We start from the raw sequence: 25,918 nt of genomic DNA on the forward strand, positions 1-25,918 counted from the left end.
TCCGCGTTAGAAAACTGCTCTTGCGCAGCATCTGCCACCCAACTAAGATGGTCAAATAATCGGCTTGTCTCCAAGTCACCACTGTGGGATCTGTAGAGCCACACGTAGACTCGACTCTGACGAACCAGGTCCACACGTACCACCAACATGGAGAAGGAGGGGTCCTCCAAGCAGCACAATCGGTGACAACAAACATCCGCCCTGACGAACAAGCATACTCCGGCTTTCGCTTTGAAAGATTCTTCAAGCATGTAGCCGAGATAGTTAAGGTAGCTGGTGTCGGCAGGGCGGAATATTTGCGTCTCCGTGAGAAACAACATTGCTGGCCGTGCTGTCTCGAGATGGTGGTGGACAGCGTTGAGGTTAGTGTGGAGTCCTCGGATGTTAGAGAACTCGACCTCAAACAGCGTGAGTATGGTGGGAGTGTGCACCGCTGAACGACCGTTATTTCTTAGTTGCGCTACCATTTCGAAAAATAAGGAAAAGAGACGTGAAGCAAGCGACGTATTGCCACGATAGGTGTGGGCAAAGTATGGAGGCGTGTTTCCCCAAATGGTCGCCAAAAGGGAAAATATACTGATCCTCCGGACGGAAGGGCCCCCGAACCCCCCCCCCTCGGAAGTGGCCGCCGCGACCCCACCTTCCGGTCACCAACCGGCACGACGGTCCACCCCGAGATTATGCGTGGCCTGGTGGGGCAGCCTCGCGAGCTGGTTAGGCACGCTCGGGCCCCTGTACTATGCCACGGGCGGCCAGCGGAACAGCCGTTTCTTCAGGTCTCCCTGTCCGGCAGGTCAATACAGTTTCCCCCGGCATTGGTTCAACAGCCGTCTCCACTGGACCAACACCCATCGCTGCAATACTCGCTCGGGCACTGGCTTTACGAGTCGAGCCACTTTACGAGTTTTTCACCATGCGTACGGTGGTAACAAGCCAGGCGGATGTTAGCATCCTACCACCAGATGAGCAGATGGTCGCTCAGATATCCCTTAGTCGCCTCTTACGACACTCATGAGAAAGAGAGGGGCAGTGAAATGTATTCTTTCTCTATTTGTTATTGTTTTAATTTTAATTTTAAAAAGGTTTAAAGATAAATTTTTAAGTACGGATCGAAACCTTCAGAATCCAGATGTCTCTGATGGATTTCTTCCATCTGAACTGCGTCAGACGCAAACAAGGTCGTGTCGTCGGCATAGCGCAAATTTGTAATCTTGCGCCCACCAACTGCAATACCGTCACTCCAGTCCTCAAGCGCAATGCGCATTACCAGTTCTGTGTAAGCATTGAACAAGAGCGGTGATATTATGCATCCTTGGCGGACTCCAGCGCTGGGATGAAAGTCTTCAGATAAAACATCACCGCCCGCACGGATGCAGTCCCATCTTCGTAAAAACGCCTAAGAAGATAAACTAAGTGTTTCGGTGTACCCATGTCCAGTAACACCCTACATAGCTTGGGCCATTTTACTGAGTCAAATGCTTTTGAGAAGTCAACAAAGCAAATATAAGTAAGCTTGTTAAACTCTCGTGCCTTCTCTATTATCTGGCGAACAATGAGGATCTGCTTACGTGTACCCCTTCCTTTTACAAAACCGGCTTGTTCTGGTGCAATTTCTTTGGACAGAAAGTTCTTCAGTCGTTCATTGATTATGTGTAGCAGGATTTTACTAGCATGAGATATGAGGGCTATAAGGCGGTAGTTGCTACACTTCTTAGTTGAACCCTTCTTGTGCAAAGGAACGAAAACCGTGTGAGACCATTCTGTTGGCCATGTTCCTGAATACCATATCTTGTTGCATATGTTGAGGAAGATATTGACACCTATGTCCCCTAAGGATCTTATAGTTTCGATCGGTATAGCATCTCTTCCTGTGGCTTTCCCCTTCTTTAGATGCATAATGGCGGTTTTTACTTCCGATCGAAGAATCGGGCTCTGTACCAGGAAAGTTTTTCGACTGGTTGTCCTGGAACAAGGACTGGCAATATCTCTTCCAAACGTCAGTTATATGGTTTAGCTCATTGACTACTCTACCATTACTATCTTCAATGGCCCAGGACTTGGAAGGAAGTGTCTTTGTGATGGATCGAATTTTATGGTAGAGATCTCTAGACTCATGTCTATTTGCATGAGCATCGATTTCCTGACATTTATTTATTTATTTATTTATTTATTAGGGAAACATACAGCATATCGTATATTACAACTTAATATAATAATCATATTTTAACACTTATGCCAGTTAAGTTTCCACTACTGTTTTAACAGGGAAGTGGACTAATTTTGATGTTACATAAAATATAACTATTTATGACAAAGTAAAATTTTAACGTAAATATGGTTATGGTTAATTACTAATAAGTATTTTTCACAAGATTATAAAATTTACTTAAACTATTTTTAAACAGATCAATGTGGTTGTATTTTCTATTATGACTATTACAAGATCTTAGAATAAAAGAATTTTTGAAATAATTAGTTTTATAAATGGGTATTGAAAAAGTATCCTGAGAGCGAGCGTTAAAACGAGGACACCTAAATAAAATCTCACTGAGCAGATATGGAGAATCAATTAAATTATTTAATATTTTGTAAAGAAACATTTGGTCTCTTTGTTCTCTACGTTCTTCAAGTGGCATAAAAACAGAGTCAGGAAAAGTAAATTTGTATCGCAACCTCCTGATAAATTTGTTTTGTATATTTTCAATTAAGTTGACATATTTTGCATATTGTGGATTCCAAACAGTTGACGCATACTCTAAATGTGATCTAACGAAAGCATTGTACAAAATTACAAAGATATGAATATTTTTAAAATCTGCCCCTTGCCGAAAGATAAATCCAAGCATTTTATACGACTTCATCACTATTTCCTCAATATGCTTATCGAATATAAGTTTGTTGTCTAGTTGTACCCCAAGGTCTCTCACCTCGGTTACCCTTTTTAATTTAGTATTAAATATGGAATAGTCAAAAATTATTTGTTCTTTTTTTTTCGAAAATGTAATTACACAGCACTTGTTAACATTAAGCTGCAAATTATTAGCAATGCAATATTGTCCTAATTTATTTAAATCCTCTTGTAAATGAAAACAGTCTTGATTATTTTTTATTATCTTAAAAATTTTAGTGTCATCAGCGTATAATAAAACTTGAGAATTTTTGAAACAATTAGTTACGTCATTAATAAAAATGTTAAAAAGTAAAGGGCCAAGGTGAGAACCTTGTGGTACACCCGATCTTACAGGAATAAAACTAGACGTATATCCTTTAATAGCAACGGCTTGAGATCTTTCGCGGAGATAAGATGTAAGCCAACGTAGAAGGTCACCATGTATACCGATGTTGTTAAGTTTTTGTAATAACAAATTGTGCGATATCTTATCAAATGCTTTCGAGTAATCAGTGTATACGACATCTACCTGGAAACCAACTTCCATAGCACTCAATACTGTATGCAAGAACTCACACAGATTGGACTCAGTGGATCGCTTATTAATAAAACCATGTTGGTTACAGGTAAGTAGAGGCCTTAATAATGGAAATATCGTATCATAGACAATCTTTTCAAAAAGTTTTGGAATAACTGACAATTTAGAAATACCGCGATAGTTTTTTATATCGTTTTTATTTCCAGACTTATAAATCGGCGTAATTAAAGATTTTTTTCCAAATAGTTGGTAATAATCCATTGTCCAATGATTTTTTGAAAAGCATTGTTAAAGGCACACATAACACTTTACTGCAGTTTTTTAAGAAAATGGGATGTATTCCATCTGGACCATAACCCTTGGATGTATCTATGTTCGATAAATATCGTTCTACTTTTTTGTCAACAATCTCGATAGAGCTGATGATAGTCTGATTTGCGCTAGTAGAATAGTGATCCATTGTTTGATTTCCACTATTATCCTCAAAAACTGAATGAAAATAAGAATTAAACATATTTGCTATATCGTGTCCACTGTATCCAACTTGAGAGTTAAAATACATTACATTAGGTACAGATGTATGACCTTTTTTAGTCTTTATATAGGACCAAAACTGTTTTGAGCTAAAACGAATATTATTCTCTGCTCGTTCCAGAAACTCATTATAACACGTTTCTTCTAAGTTTTTTGATTGTAGTCGTAATTCAGAGAACTTGTTATAATCGTTTTGTTGGCCATAAATTTTCCATTTTTTGTGGAATTTTAATTTTTTATTAATTAATTTTATCAAGGGTCGCGTAAACCAGCGTGGATATTTATTGATCTCATTTATACACTTAGACGGGACAAATGTCTCTATAATGTGATTTACGATAAGATAGAACGTATCAACTGCCTGACTAATATCTTTGTTTTTAAATTCGTGTTGCCAGTTGACTTTAGCTAATTCAAAATTAATTTTATCATAATCAGCGCTGTGAAAGCGACGTACAACACGAATAGGTGGATTTAAATTTCGCTCAATGGTATTCATATCAACTTTAATACAAAGGGAAGGATGATGTTCATCTTCAGGTTCTGATAAAGGGTCCACACGAGATATGTTACAATTCAGATTGGAAAGTACTAAGTCTAAGAGCCTGTTATTTAAGTTAAGAATATAATTTAATTGTTGTAATCCAGTAAAATTCATAAAAACAAATATTTGATGTACAAGGAGACATTCCGAGGGATTTAAAATATAAATTGAATTATTATTATTTAATGACCAAACAGCATCTCGTATATTAAAATCACCTGTAATAATTATATCATCTTGTGAATTTTCTATAATCAAATCAGATATATATTCAAAAAAATTAAGCTGTGAATCCGTTTGAGAATTATTCTGTGGACAGTAACAACAAAAAAGATGCAGAATTTTCCTAATAATACCGCGTTTAGTTATAATTTTTATATAAGTGACTTCAGCACTAGGAAAATTAGGCAACTGAACATTTCTCACATCAACATCAATTTCACGACGGGCCGCTATCAGAGTACCACCTCCCTTTGTCATTTCTAACTGCTCGTAATCACGGTTGTTACGATAAACATTATATCGAGCATCAAATAATTCACTGTCAAAGATTCCATATTTTGCAAAGATTTTGCATTTTTCATTATAATCCTTTCTGCAACCTGCTTGAATTTGTGCTGACAGTTTGTTTAAGTCACTAACGCCTGCACCTGTTGACTTTAGCGTGCGTCTCCGTTCGACAAGTTTTAAGGTATTATCTGACATCCAGTGCTGTCGCTTGTATGTTGCAGCTGAAGATCCAGAGATCGAAGCAGACTCTATTATTAGTTTTTTGGTTCGGTTCCACAAGCTCTCATTGTTGTTGTTTCGACGTGTTTAACTAATAAAATAATAGGTAACGTTAAAATGTAGACAATATGTGTTTAATTCTAATTTTGTATCAATAAATTTACAATATATTTCAGACTATTTTATAATAATTATGTTCTACGTGATATATCGATATCGAAATTATCCGACAATAGTTTATTTTCTTTTTTCTATTCTTCCCTTGGGTAACAATTTTAGAGGATGATACTTCAGTACTTTTTCGTAATTAACTGGAAGAACACAAAGTATACTTACTATGATACTATTTATTTCATAATATCTGGAGCAATAGTTGGATGGGAATTAAGGATTCTCAAAGGTATTATATTACGTATCTATTGCAGCAGCTATTAAATTTGACAATATGTCCATTTTAAATCAGTGACAGTGGTGCACTGTCAAATGTAGAGACTCGTAGACAGAGATTTGTTTCTTAGTCTACGAGACGACTTATGAAAAAAAATAGGTAGGTACGATGATCCCATAGATAATTATTATTTTTTAACTGGTTCGAAATCTTCATAACAAGAATTTCAGAGGGACAGATTTTTTATTTTTCACACAATTTTCACAACACCATGTATCATCAAGTTACAATTAAATATTAAATAATGCAAGTAGGTATTTACAAAATACAACAATAACAAAATATGTAAATATAATAACAGTCGACGTCAATTTAAATAACCCGTACAAGTACAATGGGAGTACTATATAATGTACAACTCTCAACACCGACTGCTTCCATAAGGCGTAACTTCTGTTCTCCATGTCTTCTTTTACGATATATTTTACAACTCCGTAAGACCAAACTAAAACGAATTCCTTCATGTCTACAGATGAAATATCACAATTGTATATTACTTTGTCAGTTTCCGATAACTTGTTGTGTAGACTCAGAGTGTTCGCGTCGTGGAAGTTCCATTCATTGTTTTTGTAAATTGTCAAAACCGAAGAAAGTGATTGCACCAAATTGTATACCTTTAATAACCTAAAAATTAAAAAACATATTTAACATCATTCTCCTAATTTATATGATATAATACGTAATAATACTGTACTCGTACATACGTATACAAAGACAACAATTATACTTTGCAACAAGAATTTACAATAATCTCAATAATCTATGACTTCAATTACAAATAAATGAAAATAGTAAGAAATATTTGTATATTGTTTATGTTTGTGTCCGTATGAACAGTGATACATAGGAGACTATTATTGTACTATATATGCTTGGTAAAACAAAGCACATAGGTATAGTATGTTCTTTGTTTTGTTTATTTAACTATCCACTAGACTAGGCATTGACTACTTAAACGTAGACATTTTTTTAACGCTATTATTCTTACTATTGGTATGGTGGTATGGTAGCACCATGTGAATGTCCCACTACTGCGCTAAGGCCTCCTCTCCCTTTTTGAGGAGAAGGTTTGGAGCTTATTCCACAAGGCTGCTCCAATGCAGGTTGGTGGAATACACATGTGGCAGAATTTCAGTGAAATTAGGCACATGCAGGTTTCATCACGATGTTTTTCTTCACCGTAAAGCACGAGATGAATTTTTATTACAAATTAAACACATGAAAATTCAGTGGAGCTTGCCCTGGTTTGAACCCACGGTCATCGGTTAAGATTCACGCATTTTTACTCTGGGCCATCTCGGCTTGATACTATTAGTTTTTTTGTTTTTTTTTTTTATTCCACTATATATTATTTACGTGATAATTGTGACTGACATAGACCCTACTCACACGTAGCCTTGTGGTGGACTGTAATCAACGATATTGGAATGAGACCATAGGCAATTTAAATTTTTTATACTTTTGACATATTCCTCACAGAGATCTTTTTTTTTTTATAGAATAGGAAGGTGGACGAGCATATGGACCACCTGATGGTAAGTGGTCACCAAACGCCCTTAGACATTGGCATTGTAAGAAATGTCAACCATCGCTTATAGCCAATGCGCAGCCAACCTTGGAAACTAAGATTTTATGTCCCTTGTGCCTGTAATTACACTGGCTCACTCACCCTTCAAACCGGAACACAACAATATCAAGTATTGCTGTTTTGCGGTAGAATATCTGATGAGTGGGTGGTACCTACCCAGACGAGCTTGCACAAAGCCCTACCACCAGTAAAAAGATAAAAAGATCATAGATAATTTGCTAATTTTTAAAGATTTTATATATCACTAACAAAATCGGTCAAGAAGAAAATCATAGCGTCAACGGATTTTTTCTTCATCGAGTCTTTTTTATTACAAGAATGACACTCGTACATTAGTAATAATAATACCTTGCTTTTTGTCCAACCAACAAACAGCATCCATCAATTATAGTAGCAGGAATGTAATGTAATATCAGTGTTAGTATTAAGTACAGAAACTTGTATGGGGTAATAAATGCGCCACAATACCATAATGCTTTTGTTGGTATAAGAGCTCTTCCTTCATTATTCACGACATCCACAAGTTCCCCTGTAATATGGAAAGTACTCTTTTTATGTTATAGGTAGGCGGACGAGGAAATGGGCCCCCTGATGTTAAGTGGTCACTACCGCCCATTGACATTGGCGATGTAAAAATTTTAATCATTCCTTACATCGTCAATTCGCCACCAACCTTGGGAACTAAGATGTTATGTCCCTTCTGCCTGTAATTACTCTGGCTCACTCACTCTTCAAACCGGAACATAACACTACCAAGTACTGCTGTTTTGCGGCAGAAGAAGAAAAACCCAGACGAGCATGCACAGAGCCCTACCACCAGTAAATATATAATAATAAGTGTTATCAATTTTAATAGGTATTTTTAAGTTAATTTTAAACATGGTCTTACAAAATTTACACAGTTAAAAATTTGATTACAAAATTTAATAAAAGAAAAAAAAATAGCAACAAGTCGTCATTCATTATTGCGATATAATTCGTTTTCCTAAAATACTCACAGAAAGTCAGTGGATTTCTTTTGCTACTAACTGTATAAATAATTGGCTGTTGGTTTCCTGCTATATATCTGTCGTGTGTCTCCAACGCTGCAGTTATCATTGTATTGGTGACGATATCCACGGGTACAAAGTCGATTTTTATGTTATCAGCCAATAAAGTCCGTATAACGCCTAGTCCAAGTCCGAGTATTATCTGAAAAATAGTTATTTTTTTATATCGTAGGTAGACGAACGGGCAAATAGGTCACCTTATGAAAAGTGGTCACCAACGCCCATAGACATTGGCGATATTAACCATTCCTTACATCGCCAATGCGCCACCAACCTTGGGACCAAGATGTTATGATATTATGTCCCGTGTGAATAGACTGGCTCACTCACCATTCACACTGAAACGCAACAATACTAAGTCGATATTTAGCGGTAGAATATCTGATGAGTGGGTGGTACCTACCCAGACGGGCTTACGCAAAGTCCTACCACCTAGTAAAATTAAATAAGTAGAATAATGATAGAACTTCTAGGCATATATTTTTGGGCTTCGCAGGGCAGATGTAATCGTTATCACTAATAGGCTTTCATGGGTGGAGGAGGCAAATTGGGGAAATCCATCGTTAATAAAACTTATTCTCAGATCGGGTAAAAAAGATTCGTCTTAAATATTTTGAGGAAAAATTGAAGTTGAGATAAAATATCAGCAACCGACTATTATCTAGAAAATCGATGTGGACATAAGTTAAGCGTATTGATCAGAAATGGGTGCAATCTAGCGGCGTGTTATAACAATGTATAATATAGGAACTTTCTCAATAAAATTACAATAAATAAAATTAAATTTTATTAAATGGCAAGACAACTTGCCGGTGAGGAACAGTCCGGGTTATGGGGCAACTCCGAGGCCGGTACCCAGACTGGCCTAGGCCAGTCAGGAGGAACCAGCTCTCTCTCTCAATGAAAAATACATGTACATGCAATTTTTTAAGTGACCATTAAAACGGTGTCGAAGTCTATTAATTTCAACAAGATGCACCAACATCTATTTATATAGATTTGTTTTTGGCACATCAGATCTAATCTAATATAAGCTTTAATTATAAGACTGTTAGTATATATAAACGGTGGCTGCTCACCCCGCTTGGTCCATACGCATTTTTAACGTCAACCCATCCAAGCTTTGGTTCCCTGTACGCAGATACCACTGGAAGAAAAAGGCATGTTTTTGTTAGGAATATTTGGTTAGTAAAATATTAAATAATTAATTGTCTGTGATAAATGAAGAGTTAGTATATAAACATATTTGGCAGTACGCTAGTTGTTTGTGTTAGTAGAGTCTATGCCGATTGCCTGATTGCATATATGAGGTAAAATATGAGCAAATAACTAAGAATTAAGTCATATTTTACCAAATTAATTATGTTAATTAAAATTCTCTGCTTTTGCGTATTAGAAAACCACAAAACAATAAAACAAATTCCGTATAATTCATGATGTACAGATGTACGTTTTAACTTGAAAACTAGTATATACGACTAAATTGAGTGTATATACGATATTTTTTAACCTCTTACAAGGAATGTATCGTATTTCTTATCGGATAATACAGGATAACTAATGAAACAGAAGCTTCAAACGCTGATCAAATAATTTAATCAAATCCCAGTAATATGTGGAATGCAACAAGCTTTGGTAAATAACGTTGTTGTTAAGTTCGTTATCAGTAATTATAAAGGCTAAAGATAACAGAAAGCAATCGCTGAACTATTTGAATAAACATTCGGAAATATATATTGTGATGATAATTACGAAATATGCTTCTTATCCACTATGAGTATTTCGTTTACTATATTCCAATGTCAGGAGTATAAAAATTTAGATTTATATACTTCATGCGATTTGATAATTGTTCTACTATATTATGTACTGTAATCAGTTATTTATTAATATATTTTTATGTATAAAACAACACTATTCCAGACAACTGCTTATATCTATTTTAATTCGAAAGTTCTGATAACAACGCTTATATTCAAAACGTCATTTATCCATAATGAATACCGCAGATAATCTTAGATCTTGGCCAATGATGTCAAATGATCAATTCATGGTCAATGTTTATTTTAACTCCTGCCATTGGAATAGACTTGAGCGTGGCCACATGTCTATGGTACAGAGCCGACCGCCGTGTAACGGCACGCTGCCGCGCCGGAAGACGGAGATATTAACACATGCGAACTAAGCAACAGCAATAAATTGCGGTGCACCGTACACGGCACCGCGTTGCGGCACGACGCCGCGCCGTACTGTAGACATGGGGCCATGCCCTTAAGGTAGTTTCTGCAATTCTTTTGTTGTGATTACTTGGCTTTCTTATTGTTACGCATATTTTACCGATTGCTGGTCGAACGATGCAAATAGGCAAGCCTTCTCCCATGACTCTGACGAGCTCTTCAGCGACTGCTTTTGTGATTGCATAACTATTTGGCCATTGATCCATAAATCTTAAAAGTGAAAATAAAAATGTAAATAGTTGTTCTATTATTTATGAAACATCAAAACAAACCTTTAATTGGAAGGTCATGCCCAACTTATAATATAAACGCGTTTTAATTTAACCGAGCTGAAGCTAGTCATTTACGATCAATAGAAAATGGGACACAGTATTTTTGATACATATGACCACAGTAAATAGCAATTTTGTGCGATCATATACTCACGGTTCGATCATGGCATCAAGTTTATCGTCACCCACACTTTTAGCGAGTTGTATCATTGTTTCAGGAGGTATTGGACTCTGGTAGAAATCATCTTTAACATCTCCTTTAATACGATCCTTTGTGGCGTGGGAGTACGCTGTAGAAACGTGGACAACCGATCTAGGAGCATAGGTAATAATTAAATAAATATAGGAATTAAATAATTGCAATGCAAAAATAAAACATGTATTTACATTACAATTATTTACATTTGGTACATAAATAAAATGCGTATATTCAAATAAAAAATAGCTACTGTAGAAATAATGACGGCGTGGTAGCAAAAATAACGGGGCATTTGCTCGTTGAATCGCAATTTCAATCCTCTCGCATGTGCTATATAAATGTGCTATTATTTAAAAGCTTTAGCGCACAAACGTTCGTCCATTCATTATTTGTTCATGTTATAAACATATTTAATTTCAGCCATAAAACCAATAATAACGACAATAAATGATAAGTCATTTACATGACCTGATGGTAGGGCTTTGTACAGGCCCGTCTGGGTGGAGTAGTACTCCCCCACTCACTTATCAGATATTCTGCCACTAAGCAGCAATACTTAGTATTGTGGGGTACAGAGACCCCTAGCCCCGGCGGTGGCCACTTACGGCGGGAGGAGAAGTTGTGAATAGCGCCAACGTTTTCTCACGCTCCCGCTCCGCGGCCTTCTTCTGCGACATGACATATTCGCAGAAAGAGACCATCTCCTTCCAGCACCTCTCGCTACCGATCATGACGTTTATCACGCTCGTCAGCGAGAGGTCTCCGCCTACAATGGCCGCCAGGGAATGGTGCAGAGGCCCTCATGTGGCACACTCAATCAGGGTGTGACGCGCTGTGTCCGAAGGCGGGCCGCTCTCGTAGCAGGAGGGTGTCACCTCCCGCCTCGCTATCCGGTGCAGGTAGCTACCGAAGCAATGCGTGTATGGTAAGTATCTACGTCACCCTGAATGTGAGTATGCCGTGATTCCATTCCACCCAGCGACCCAAGCGACTCAAGTGTGAAAATTATAGAGTAGATAATAATATAAAAATATTATATTAAATACTAACTTTAAATGCTTGCAAGCCTTAGCTAATTTTAGAATCTCTCTGGTCCCTTTAATGTTGGTGAAAGTCGCTATTTTAAGAGATTCGCGAAAATTTACGGACGCTGCAACGTGAAAAATTATGTTGACCTGAAATAATAATAAAAAAATAAACAGTTATTAATCTACAATTGACACAGACATACCAATAAAAGTGATTAAGATTTTAAAGTGGAATCCATTTTTACAGACAGGAACGTTGTCACATAACACTATGGAATGTCTTTAAAATAATATATATTGTTTCAGTTGGCATATTTCTGCACAACACGTTGCTATTAATATCGTGCTAGCCGGTAAAGAAAACCATCTGAGGAAACCTACGTGTGTCAGAGCTACATGTGTACCAACCCTGGAGTAGTGTGGTAGAGTAAGGTCCTAACCATTTCCTCAAAACGAAGATACCTTAGCCTATTAGTTAGATTTTTTACCATGGTCCATGGAATTCACGTTATTGGCTGACTGATAGAGAACCTTAGTAAAATCGCTCGTTACCTCATCACTCAGCCTCGCCCAGGTCTTATCATCAATACCCAGGTTATCTTCGCTAGAATCACCTTCTACAATCTCGAGTTTGTTAACAAAGTTTGGCTGTTCCTTAAGTAGTTCTTCGAAAAGCTAAAATGAAAACATTTTACGTAATAAATACTATTGTCTTCTGCGTCGTTAGTCAAGTGGCTAGCTTGAATAGCAGAGTTTTATTAGTCTCTGTGTCTAGTCTCTTAATAGTCTATATTCGTATTTATTAATAAAAATAAAACTATTTACGGCCGCACATAATAAGGATCACTATAATAAAATTAAAACTAAAATTAAATTAATGGGCTCAGTGTGCTACTAAAACCTTTACAGCAAGCAGAGGCTCTCTGATTATCTGTGTTTCTGTTTCTCTTGCATGTGTGTGTATGTGTGTCTAAATTACACAAACTCCAAAAGACATGCTTCAAATTTTCCGCAGCATGTTGCTTTTAAGCAATGCTGATCTGAGATTATACTAACACTAGTTTTTTCCCACTGCTTCGCCTCGTGAGACGGTGAGGGGGTGTGTTATAGCAGGCTATTCCAAATTATAACCAAATCCGTCAAGCTGATTTTGTCCGTAATTGAATAACAAACATACAAACTTTAACATTTATAATATCTATTCATATTCGCATCGCAACATACCGGATCATCCAAAACAGCTTTAAGTCTTTCTTGGACAGCTTTCCCCTTCTTAACTCGGAGCAACATGTAGACTTTTCTAACATTAGATGATCTAATGAAAAAAATAATTGCTCTCAGGATAAGGGCAAACTTTGCAAACATTACATATTGTATAAAGTTGACGAATGAATGGCATTTATTTTATTGCCAAGCAACAGAGGCAGGGATCCTGTTCTAAAACCGTCATTGCCCCACAAATAAGTTACTATATATATGTACTGTACTATGCAGGTTGACTGCCTCGTTGGTCTACTGGCTAGATATAAGACCGCTGACCTGGAGGTACTTTGTTCAATCGGGCCAACTTGACCTGGGATTTTTATTGGTAAAAAATTATTTGGTTTTTCTGTTAGAAAATTTTCAGTCCGCAGCCCGGGGTTATGAAGTGTGTACACGCCCGTACCTCGGAAACCTCTTTCTGAACGACTAGCGCCTGAACTCTTTCCGGTTATGTCGGATAGCCTTCCCATCGGATTATGAGAGCTAGAGATAGAGAGTGCACCTATGTTTGCGCACACACTTGTGCACTATAATATCTCCTGCGCAGTTAGCTAATCTCTCTTTAGGCTGTTGTGGCCGAAATCGATCTGGAGGACCTTACTATGCAGTACCATTAAAACAAATAGAATTATTCAAAAAAAGAAATTAAAACTCTAAATACCTAAAGATTTTCTCGATCATGTGTTTGCCAACAAATCCTGACCCGCCAGTAACAAAGACCACAGCGTTGTCGTAAAACTTTTGGACTGAAGAGTCTCCGCTTGAAATTGCCTTCTTAATTGCGTCATTCGTTGCTCGCGCTTCTTCTTGAATAGCTTCGATGATCCTCATCTTGTCTAAAACAATAATATGACAAAAATATTTATGATATAATAACTAACTGTATAATAACTAGCTGTAAAATTGGCCATGAGAAAAACATTAGTCCCTATTCTGACATACTTGATTTTCTGTCTCTGTGATTTATTTACTGTGACTGCAAACGATACCTTCCCAGGAAATTGTATCCTCTTAATACTTAAAGTTAAATTTGTGAATTAAAAAAAAGTACTTATTATGAAGTAACTAACTAATTATAAATTTAACAAAACAATGAGAATAAAATATATGAGGCGACGTAATGAAATACCTACCTAACCTATAAACTTTATTTACAAAATTATTTACAAATCGAAAACAAATGCTTAAGTACGAGTGTTTTCAAACTACCTATTAACTACCTGTTGAAATATCACAAAACTATAAAAAGGTACTTAAAACTGTCTATGATCTAATCACGATATTTTTCATAAGAATTAATGCCATGTTGCAAAAACATGTGCACAAAGTGTAGAAGATGTTGCCGTTCTCATATTGGACTATAAAGCCTCAACCGCAGACATGGTCCCTGATATTCCATTGATTCAACTTAAATGGTCCGCGACACCGTGTATGGTTACAAAATTATTTCGCGGTTTTTTTCTCGAAATGAGTCCAAAGGAAAAGTCAAGTCTATAGGGTCCCTGCAGGTTGTTGAAGTCGGTTCCAACATAACGTTTCTTTTAATCAATATTTAGCCAAATACAGAATAATGGATATCATTCTTACCTTTCCAACGACGTCGCACTTGATTCTCGAAATTAGAAAGCGAGAGACGTTAACAATAAACCGAATTTATTTTTTGCCCCCTTTTATATCGATATAGTTAAAGGCAAGTTTAAGTTTAATTATGAAAACAATGTTCCGTCACATTTAAAATAGCAAAACACAATACAATGTTATATATATATTATCGTCTAGGTAGGAGAATGCTTTCACAACAGACATAGATTGTTAGGGGCGGAGATATGCTGGGTAGCGAGAGGTGTTGTAAGAGGATGGTCTCCTTCGAAACGTCATGTCGCCGAAGGAGGCTGCGGGCCAGGTGCACGAGGAGAGTGCCTCAACTGACTCGCTTTGCTTTTGAGGCCAACCGTCGAGGCGCAAGCTATTCCGTGACGCTCGAGTTTTACGACCACCCCTCCCCCACTTCATGGGGGACACGCGAAAGGCGTTTTTCAAGCGAGAAGAAAGTACGTCTTTTGGTTAAATTTCTTTCGGGCCATCTGACTTTTGAAAGATTATATACATATATTATAGTTTTAGATTTTTTTCTGGTTCTCTTTTTAGTTGATACGATTATTTCAACACAAGGAAGTAGAAGGTAGCGGGGGAGAGGGGGCATGAAGTGACTGTATAGGAGAGCGACACGCCGTTTGCCGTCACGGCTTACGAGTCGCTTGCCTCCTAAGTGCGCCACTGATATAATAAAATTTATTTGACTTATTGCTAGTAACGGAACGCTAACTATAATAAATACGTTAACGGAAGTTTTTTATGTAATGAAAATCTAGTTTTATTAAACACGTATGCTTTGAAATGACATTGGGTCATATTTCTATTTCCATCCAATTTAAATTTAAACATTTTATTTGCAATTCAAATGAGCATTATGTACGTTAACATTCTAGACAACAGTTTCTAGTACTTATGTTTAGTTTTATGTAATCACAAAGAAATATATATAAATACAAAGATTATAATAATATTAATTTACGTATCGCGCGAGAAAATCAAATTAGTAACTAGTGAGTTTAACGTTAATATAATCTTGGAAAACGACGAATTTAATTTCTGATAAAATCCATAGATATATATATATATATAACTTTCCGATATTATTTGTAGTTATTTAGTTTATGTCGACCGAACGATATCGAACTCAATTCTCGAATCTAGATACTGAATGCAAGTGACGTTGATAAATATAGCCTGGCAAGTTTATGATTAACATTTAAGATAATGTTCCGTGTGATTTAATTTTTTTTTATAGTATAGGAAGGCGGACGAGCATATGGGCCACCTGATGGTAAGTGGTCACCAACGGCCATAGACATTGGCGTCGTAAGAAATGTTAACCATCGTTTACATGGCCAATGCACCACCAACCTTGGGAACTAAGATGTTATGTCCCTTGTGCCTGTAATTACACTGGCTAACTACCCCTTCAATTCAAGTACTGCATATTACATACGTATTACAATTTTCTTGAATGTCATTAATTAAAACTGCTTTCTTGCCTCATGTCCACTCTCCACCACCACTCTCTAATCTCTTGTGTGTGCGTTACGCATATATGTATACTCATACTCACTTCGTTCCTAATATATTATTATAATTTAATAAGAAATATATATTAATTTTATGACCCATTTAATGCGTTTGCTTAATTAAAATTCTTTCAAAGACCGTTAATTTCAATGTTTCACATCCGCTAGGCATCTCGGTACAAATTTAAGAATATATTTTCCAGTGTAATCGAAATTCTGATTATCTGGAAGAAAGATGAAGTCTTTAAGATACTCAGCTGGATGTTGGGAGTCCACAAGGGCTTAGAATATGCGTGTCCTAAGGGCGCGACGTCGGGAAGGAGGTAATCTTAGTCAGATTAGATTAGTGGAGAGAGAGCTTTATTATAAAATTAAAATTGTAAAATGACGAGTCAAAAGTTGCGACAGTCTCTATGAATAAAGTATATATTTTAAATTTTAACAAATCACAAATCGCGACATAACCTACTTATCGTTTGAGAACCAGAAACAAAATGGTGATTCGGAGATTTGACTTGCGTCTTTTTTTATTTAAGCATTTTTATAGAGATTGATTAACAGCCTCGTTGGTCTATTTATATATTAATTTTGTAGTCACAAATAAGGCCGCAGACGCGGAGGTCCTGGATTACCCATAGCCCAGGTCCATATACCCCAGGTCGGGCCAATAAAAAGTTATTGAGTTTTTCTGTCTCTAAGTAGCAGCCCGGAGTCTGGAAGTTTCAAGTGTATACACTCCCGTGCCCGGAAAGCACGTAAAGCCGTTGGTCCTGCGCTTGAACTCTTTCCGGTCATGTCGTAATGCCATCCCATCGAATTATGAGAGTAAGGGAATAGAAAGTGCACCTGTGTTTGCGCACAAACTTGTGCACTATAATATCTCCTTCGTAGTTGACTAATCTCTTTTGAGATTGGCCGCCATGGCTGAAATTGTCCGATTGTCTTGCTTATTTAAGTACTCACTTCTTCTTCGATCTTATCAAAGATATTTGGAAAGTTAAATACTTTTTTAATATGACATATTCATAATAAATCCAGTTTTCGCAGATGTACAAAATCTTTCATGTAATAACATGAAAGATTGGGTGTATTGTAATGTATTGGGTTTTTGTTGATTTAAAATCTCACGGAACATTATATTGATATGTAAACTTAAACTTGCCTCGTATTTTACTGATATAAAAGGAAATGAAAAATATATTCGTTTTATTGTTAACGTCAATTGCATTCGTTATTTAGCTTCGAGGATCGAATCCGTAAGGTAAGTTTCTCATTCAGTACCCCGTTTGCCTCAATATTGGTTAGAATTTTTTTTATAAAAGCAAAATCGACTTCAAAATGCCTTTCGGAACTGTAGACTTGATTTAATTTAAATAACTTTAAATAATATTTATCAATTACGTAGAATAAAATAAATTTATCTAAGAAAATAGCCGAGATGGCTTAGTGTTTAGAACGCGTGAATCTTAACCGATGCTCGTGGGTTCAAACCCGGCAAGCACCACTGAATTTTCATGTGCTTAATTTGTGTTTATAATTCATCTCGTGCTTGACGGTGAAAGAAAACATCGTGAGGAGAGCGTTTGGAACTTGTTTCACCACGCTGCCCTAATTCGGGTTGATATGCCACAGGATACACATGTGGTAGAATTTCATTGAAATAAGATACATACAGGTTTCCTCACGATGTTTTCCTTCACCGCCGAGCACGAGATAAATTATAAAAACAAATTAATCATAAAAAAATTCAGTGATGCTTGGCTGGGTAACCCGATATCAGCGGTTAAAATTCAGGCGTTCTTAACGTTTAACATCTCGGCATCACTCGTTCGATTCCCTTAATTATGCAGTATTTATAAATATTTTCTCATTTTATTGTATAGACAAGATGAGGAGCATCGAAGCTATACAAGAAGAAGCGCGAGCAACGAATGACGCAATTAAGAAGGCAATTTCAAGCGGAGACTCTTCCGTGCAGAAGTTTTACGACAACGTTGTGGTCTTTGTTATTGGTGGGTCAGGATTTATTGGAAAACACATGATCGAGAAAATCCTTAGGTATTTAGAGTTTTGATTTCTTTTCTTTTAAGTATTTCGTCTATTTATTTTAATGGTACTGATTTGATTCAGTAACTCTTCAGTGAGCCAATAACGTTTTTATAACAGTTTCCCAGAAATCGTTCAAATTGCCGGAATTGCTCAATTTAAAATAATCGCTGTGTATAATTATTACTTGATATGACTTTTGTCATATTTATTTATTTCATTAAGACTTCAACGTTATATATTTAGAAATATATTTTCTTATTCAGCATATAAAAATAGTGTTACAAAATCTATACCAATTATAGGCTAAATTAACATTAAAAAAACTACTAATTGACGTAAACGAATATATAATTGAATATTGACATTAACATGAAATAGTAAATAGCAATGTGATCTTAATTTATATAACAAAAGTAAGTAGATTATATTGGTACCTATCATCGTTCATATGTTTGGATATTTTCCATAATAGCCTGTCTCAGTTCAAACGCAACGTTTTGAATTTCATAAATAGTTGCCCTCTTTGAACTGTCTTTCAATCGACCCAATTTTACTTATTATTCACTAACTTATATAGAATTGACATTTTTTTTTTTGTTTTTTTGTTCTTTAAAATTGATTTGTTTTTCTTTTGTTCTCATTTTTTTTTCTCTAAATTAATATGTAAGTTTATATAAATATTCAATCGTAAATTTAATAATAATTTCAAAATATTTTTAATAATTTTAATGATGTTAATGTATTTGTATTTTTATGGACTTGTAATTTTTAACTAAAAACTTTATTTAATGACTATGTATAATGTAATGTTTTTACGAATGATGTGATTACCTATAATTAGTAGAACATTTGTCAAAAAATCTTTTAAACCTCTATTTAAGTGCCTGTCTAATGTATCTATTGTTGGTTGTCCAAAATAAATAAATTTGTTTAACTTACGTGCTAATTATGACAAAGTTATTCGGCAAAAACCTTTCACCCTTCTCACGTAGTATATGGCGTTATATCAAAAACTGTCAAGCCATTTAAGCCTTATTTTTTTATTTAAGGAAGGTTGGGTCCGACTTCACCGGTTCTACTCGACTTTCTCTGTTACGTTTTGTGACTATTAGGACAGACAGACTAGAGTTTATAAACTAACTTATTATTTAAGACATCTAGCACCAACTAACTGATATTTTTGGAAACGTAGCAACGAATTCACCAGTTTGTCAATTTTATATTTATATAATGTCATCATTAGAGGCAAATTTGCTCTTATTCTGAGAGGAATACGGTCCTATTTATTTGTAATTAAAATGTGACGTTTTTATTATTAGATCGTCTGTTACAAAAGTCTACATGTTGCTCGAGTTAAGAAGGGGAAAGCTGTTCAAGAAAGGCTTAAAGCTGGTTTAGAGGATCCGGTATGTTGCAATCTAATTTATTAATTTAACAATATTTTGTTTGTTACTCAATTGTGCTAAAACAGCGAGATGGAATTGGTTAAAATTTATAATTGGGACAGCTTATACCTTGTCTTAGTACATAAGCTAACTAACAGCTATCATAACGCCTCCATCCCTGAAACTTTTTCAGAAGCTACTGTAAGTATGATCTCAGAAATGACAGCTTTTAAGATTAAACAGATACAAATAACAGCTACTATTGATTATTTTAATTGGATGTTATTTCTTTTCATAATCACAGTAATTTATGAATGTATTGAATGCTTCTTTGGTCTCGCGGCTAATTATATGCTTGATCCCTAGGAACTGCTTCTTCGTGTCAATAAAAAGTATTTTTTATATTTATTATGTAAAATATTTTCATTTCAGCTTTTCGAGGAACTTTTTATGGAACAACCGAACTTTGTTAATAAACTCGAGATTGTTGAAGGCGATTCTAGCGAAGATAACCTCGGTATTGATGTGAAGACTTGGGCGAGGCTGAGTGATGAGGTAACGATGACATTTTTTGTTGAATAAATAAAGAATATTTGGACGGGTACATTTCATGTTAATATTAAGGCTTAACAGCCTGTGAATCTCACACTGTTTATCTAAGGCTCTTAAATCTCCTCTCCTTTTGAGGATAAGGATTGAGGGTTACTGCACTATTGGTTGGTAGAAGCATATGTGGCTTTGACATATGCAGGTTTCCTAAATATTTTTTTCTTTAACGCAGAGTAAGAGGTGAAATGGACCGCGTTGGACAGAAATGTTTCAACCCAACCGTTATAATACAACATTTTTATTTGTTTAATTTTATACTATTATTTCAGGTCAACGTAATATTTCACGTTGCAGAGAGATGCTTAAATTAGCTCAAGTTTGCAAACACTTAAAGTTAGTTAATATTTATACTATTATATACTTTATAATGTTAAACAAAGTAATTGTACTAACCCTTTCAATAAATATTAGAATTAGTGCTTACTTCAAATTATTCATTGAGTCATTTCTCTGGAACATAAATAACAAAATCGAAAATGTACCTAATAAAATTAAAATCACTTTGAATATAATTAATTTCAAAACTGAGGAAGGAGCTTTTAACTACTTCTTTAATTCGTCAATTCGTCTTATAAAAAACTATAATATAACTTTGTGCTGCAATTATTACATTTTTTTTATTATTACCTATGTTCGTAGATCGGTTGTCCACGTCTCTACAGCGTACTCCCACGCCATAAAGAATCGTATTAAAGGAGATGTTAAAGAGGATTTTTACCAGAGTCCTATACCAACAAACAATGATACAACTCGCTGAATGTGTGGATGATGATAAACTTGATGCCATGATCGAACCGTGAGTACAAGATCGTATAAAATTACTATTTACTGCGTCCAAATGTATCAAAAAGTATTTTCCATCTTCTATTTAGCACTTTCGATAGTCTAACGTCGTTTCGATTTATGTCTGGTTACAATATTTAAGAAACGATTTATTAAATATCAGCGTTAGTCGTTATGCTCATTGCCAATTTGGCAAAAGGCAAAGATATAGCTTATAGGATTTCCATGGTGAAATAAAATATATCAATATAATAAGTATTCATATTTTTATTTTTCATTTTTAAGATTTATGGATCAATGGGCAAATAGTTATGCAATCACAAAAGCAGTCGCTGAAGAGCTCGTCAGAGTCATGGGAGAAGGCTTGCCTATTTGTATCTCTCGACCAGCAATCGGTAAAATATGCGTAACAATAAGAAAGCCAAGAAATCACAACAAAATAATTGCAGAAACTACCTTAAGGGCGTGGCCCCATGTCTACAGTACGGCGCGGCGTCGTGCCGCAACGCGGTGCCGTGTACGGTGCACCGCAATTTATTGCTGTTGCTTAGTTCGCATGTGTTAATATCTCCGTCTCCCGGCGCGGCAGCGTGCCGTTACACGGCGGTCGGCTCCGTACCATAGACATGTGGCCACGCTCAAGTCTATTCCAATGGCAGGAATTAAAATAAACTTTGACCTTGAATTGATCATTGGATTTCATTGTGTGAGCAGCCGTAATTACTATAAAATTAATCCTATTATAAAACTCATATTGGAGAAGAGCCGATGAGCTAACTTCTACCGTTACGAAAACGAAATATTATGTAATATAAAAATGTCGAAAAATGTTGAGATATTGAGAAATTGTTTACCAAACTGGTAATGAAATTACAAGGAATTCTCCTCATTTACCTTCTCCCTCCTTCTTCACGTCTACTCCCTAGAGCCCGAAGTTGATTGCAAGTTCTATCGTTATACTACTTTTAAATTTTTAGGTAATTCTTGGAGTATCTCTAGGCGTTGTACGTGTGTTTTGTCATGATTTACTCATGCTAGAAATATTTGTACTTAAGATTTTATTTTATTTGAGTTTTTGTAAGCAATATAAATATTATAATGATATAACTGACAGAGCGAATATCTCAGTTCCCAAGGTTGGTAGCGCATTGGCGATGTAAGGAATGGTTATTATTTCTTACATCGCCAATGTCTATGAGCGGTGATAACCACTTACCATCAGGTAAGTGCTCCATCCAAGTCCCAGATGCTCGTCCACCTGCCTACATAATAAAAAAAAATTGAGCCAAATCGTATAAAATATAATATCCGCATTACAGGGGAACTCGTGAATATTATGAAAAATGAATCAAGGGCTCTTGTACCTACAAAAGCATTATGGTACTGCGGCACATTTGCTACCCCATATAAGTTTCTCTACTTAATACTAACATTGATATTACATTACATTCCTGCTGTTATAATTGATGGATGCTGTTTGTTGATTGGACAAAAAGCAAGGTATTGTTAATACGTTTGTAAGACTTTAAACATAGAGCCAAATTGATAAAAAAAAAATCACTTGATCCTTTGTTGTTGATGGTTTCTTGAATGATTTCGGCCACACGGACATTTTGTTGGACTAGCCAACTGAGCAGAACATATTAAAGTAAAGGCATGTGTACGCAAAGTGCCATCGGCTTATGAGTGATAAGCCGATGGGATGGCAAATCCGAACGGAAATCATTCAGACGCAGAGCGAAATTTATATACAGGAGTGTACACACTGCTAACTCCAAACTATTAGAAGTGAAGCGAAGTTCTCGACAGAAAAACCCAAGAAATACTTTTGGAATCTTAAAAGCTAACCACTAGACCAAAAAGGGAGCGATTGCGTCATACCAATTAGGAGAACGATTTTAGATAATGTGTTTTTTTTTTTTAATTTTCAGGTTATTTAAGGTACACAATTTGGTGCGATCCCTTTCGTCGGCGTTAGCGTATTTTACAAACAATGAATGGAACTTCCACGACGCGAACACTCTGAGTCTACACAACAAGTTATCGGAAACTGACAAAGTAATATACAATTGTGATATTTCATCTGTAGACATGAAGGAATTAGTTTTAGTTTGGTGTTACGGAGTTATAAAATATATCGTGAAAGAAGACATGGAGAACAGAAGTTACGCCTTATGGAAGCAGTCGGTGTTGAGAATAGTACATTATATAGTACTCCCATTGTACTTACTATTACTGGTGGTAGGGCTTTGTGCAAGCTCGTCTGGGTAGGTACCACCCACTCATCAGATATTCTACCGCAAAACAGCAATACTTGATATTGTTGTGTTCCGGTTTGAAGGGTGAGTGAGCCAGTGTAATTACAGGCACAAGGGACATAAAATCTTAGTTCCCAAGGTTGGTGGCGCATTGGATATGTAAGCGATGGTTGACATTTCTTACAATGCCAATGTCTAAGAGCGTTGGTGACCACTTACCATCAGGTGGCCCATATGCTCGTCCGCCTTCCTATTCTATAAAAAAAAAAAAAAACTTGTACGGGTTATTTAAACTGACGTCGGCTGTCATTAAGTTTATATATTTTGTTGTTGTCATGTTTTGTAAGTACTTATTTGTATTATTTTAAATTGGTACTTTGCGATACATGGTCATGTGAAAACTCTGTTTTTATGGCATCCACAGTATTTGGTCTCGATTTTGCAAGACCAAATAAGCGAATAAATCTTATTAATTGATAAAGATTTCAATTGTAATTTACCACAAGTATGTCCACTGGACCGTAAAATATATGATCGTTAAATATAAAGTAATGTAAGACAAAAACTATTTGTTAGGGATATGTCAACATTTGTCGCCGAGATGGCCCAGTGGTTAGAATCTTAACCGATGATCAAGGGTTGGAACTCAGGCAAGCAGCACTGATTTTCATATGCTTAATTTGTGTTTATAATTCATCTCGCTCTTGACAGTGAAGGAAAACGTCGTGAGGAAACCTGCATGTGTCTAATTTTACTGAAATTCTGCCACATGTGTATTTCACCAACCCAATATAATAAATAATATAATAATAAATAAAACAACATGAATGATAAACATTTAATACATAATATAATAAAACACTATTACATAAGAACAGTCGTTCTTCACGTTTCAAATCGTTCTTCAAATACGTAATTATATAATAACCGAATACAGAGCTACACTATTCTTTAAAAAGACACTACGTACGTCACTCGTGTAGGACACGCTTAATTAAATGTTATAATCATTATAGCCAAATAGTTTCCGCCCGAATAGGGAGGGGGGGGGGTCGGTTCTGGTAGGTGTTGATACCCTACATCCTTTTCTATATGTCATACCCGTGACAACGTGTATGCAAAATCTAATAAATGACAATCGGTGGAGTCGTTCAACAAGCTTGAAAAAATAAACAAATTTACACATTAATAAAAAAAAAATTCAACACACACACATATACTTGCGTGCACGCATACATAACCATGGACATCATATTTGTTCCATTTTTTATTTTTATTATTTCTTAGTTCTTACTTTATACATTTATTTTTCTTTCATTGTTTCATTCATATATTTTTTTTTTTTTTTTATTTAAGTTTACAAAACTGACTTACAACTAGTGCATACAAAATAAAATCTACGCTAAACAGAGTGTTAATAAGTTGCAGTCTTCTGGATGTAAACCTAGCATGCTTTAAAAAAACTTATTTAACAAGAACAGTACTTGTGCAATTACTAACTAGTTAATTATTTAATTATTACATAAACTAATGTGATTTTGTTTTAAGTTTATTCTTAAGGGAACCAACAGATTCACTAAAGACATCTAGGTGTTGACGACTACAATTCGCAAGCGAGCAAATACGGTAAATTGGCGAATGTTGACCAAGATTTGATTTGACATCAGGTAGGCTAAATATTTTACGATTTTGTAAACGGCTACCTTGACGCGGAATGTAGAAACTAATTTTAGCAAGTAGATCAGGTGCATCAATATATCCGTGCAATAATTTGTATAAAAAAAGAAAGTCAGCAGCTTCTCTTCTATATTTAAGAGTTTGCACTTTATAATTAATTAGGCGTGCATCGTAAGAGTTAAAATTCTTAGCATTTAGATCTGTGTACGCTAAGTAATATAGAAAACGTTTTTGTACACGTTCTATTCTATCAGAGTGCACCTCATACCCAGGACTCCAAGCAACTGAACAATATTCTAGGATACTCCTTATTATACTATTGAAAACTAATATTGTCAAGCTTGGATCTTTAAAGATTTTCATTAATCTTATATAAACGGGAGTGGCGGCCTGGTGTCTTGTAGAACAGCTTATCTATTGCAAGCACCAGTCTTCACGTTTATAATTGATATTTAAATGTTAAATGTCAATTTGTAAACTTTTTGTGAAGAAATAAATAAAATATATATTTTTTTAAATCTATTTTTTATATTTCCCTTTTAACAGGGATAACTTAAATTATTATTATTATAACAGGATGTCGTATACCTGACATTTCACGATATTCTGCGGTGAGTTACGAATTTCTCCATCCAGGATAGCTCTATAAAGATTTATATAATAATAATATCCTGAAACATTTTTCACACACGGTCAACTGATCCCAAATT

At 35.5% G+C, this 25,918-nt stretch overlaps 1 protein-coding gene across 1 annotated transcript; it reads right to left on the minus strand.

Moving 5' to 3' along the window:
* Positions 1-6,241: 6,241 nt before the first annotated feature.
* Positions 6,242-14,150, minus strand: LOC126778739 (fatty acyl-CoA reductase wat-like). The gene is made up of 8 exons (XM_050502362.1): positions 13,981-14,150; positions 13,281-13,371; positions 12,609-12,731; positions 12,079-12,203; positions 10,984-11,142; positions 10,658-10,767; positions 9,400-9,467; positions 6,242-6,307 (listed from the first exon to the last, which is right to left on the minus strand). Exons 1-8 carry the CDS (start codon positions 14,148-14,150, stop codon positions 6,242-6,244), a joined length of 912 nt encoding a protein of 303 aa, XP_050358319.1.
* Between the last annotated feature and the right edge of the window lie 11,768 nt (positions 14,151-25,918).

Source organism: Nymphalis io, chromosome 27 (assembly GCF_905147045.1).
Source record: "Nymphalis io chromosome 27, ilAglIoxx1.1, whole genome shotgun sequence".
Classification (NCBI taxonomy): Eukaryota; Metazoa; Arthropoda; class Insecta; order Lepidoptera; family Nymphalidae; genus Nymphalis; species Nymphalis io.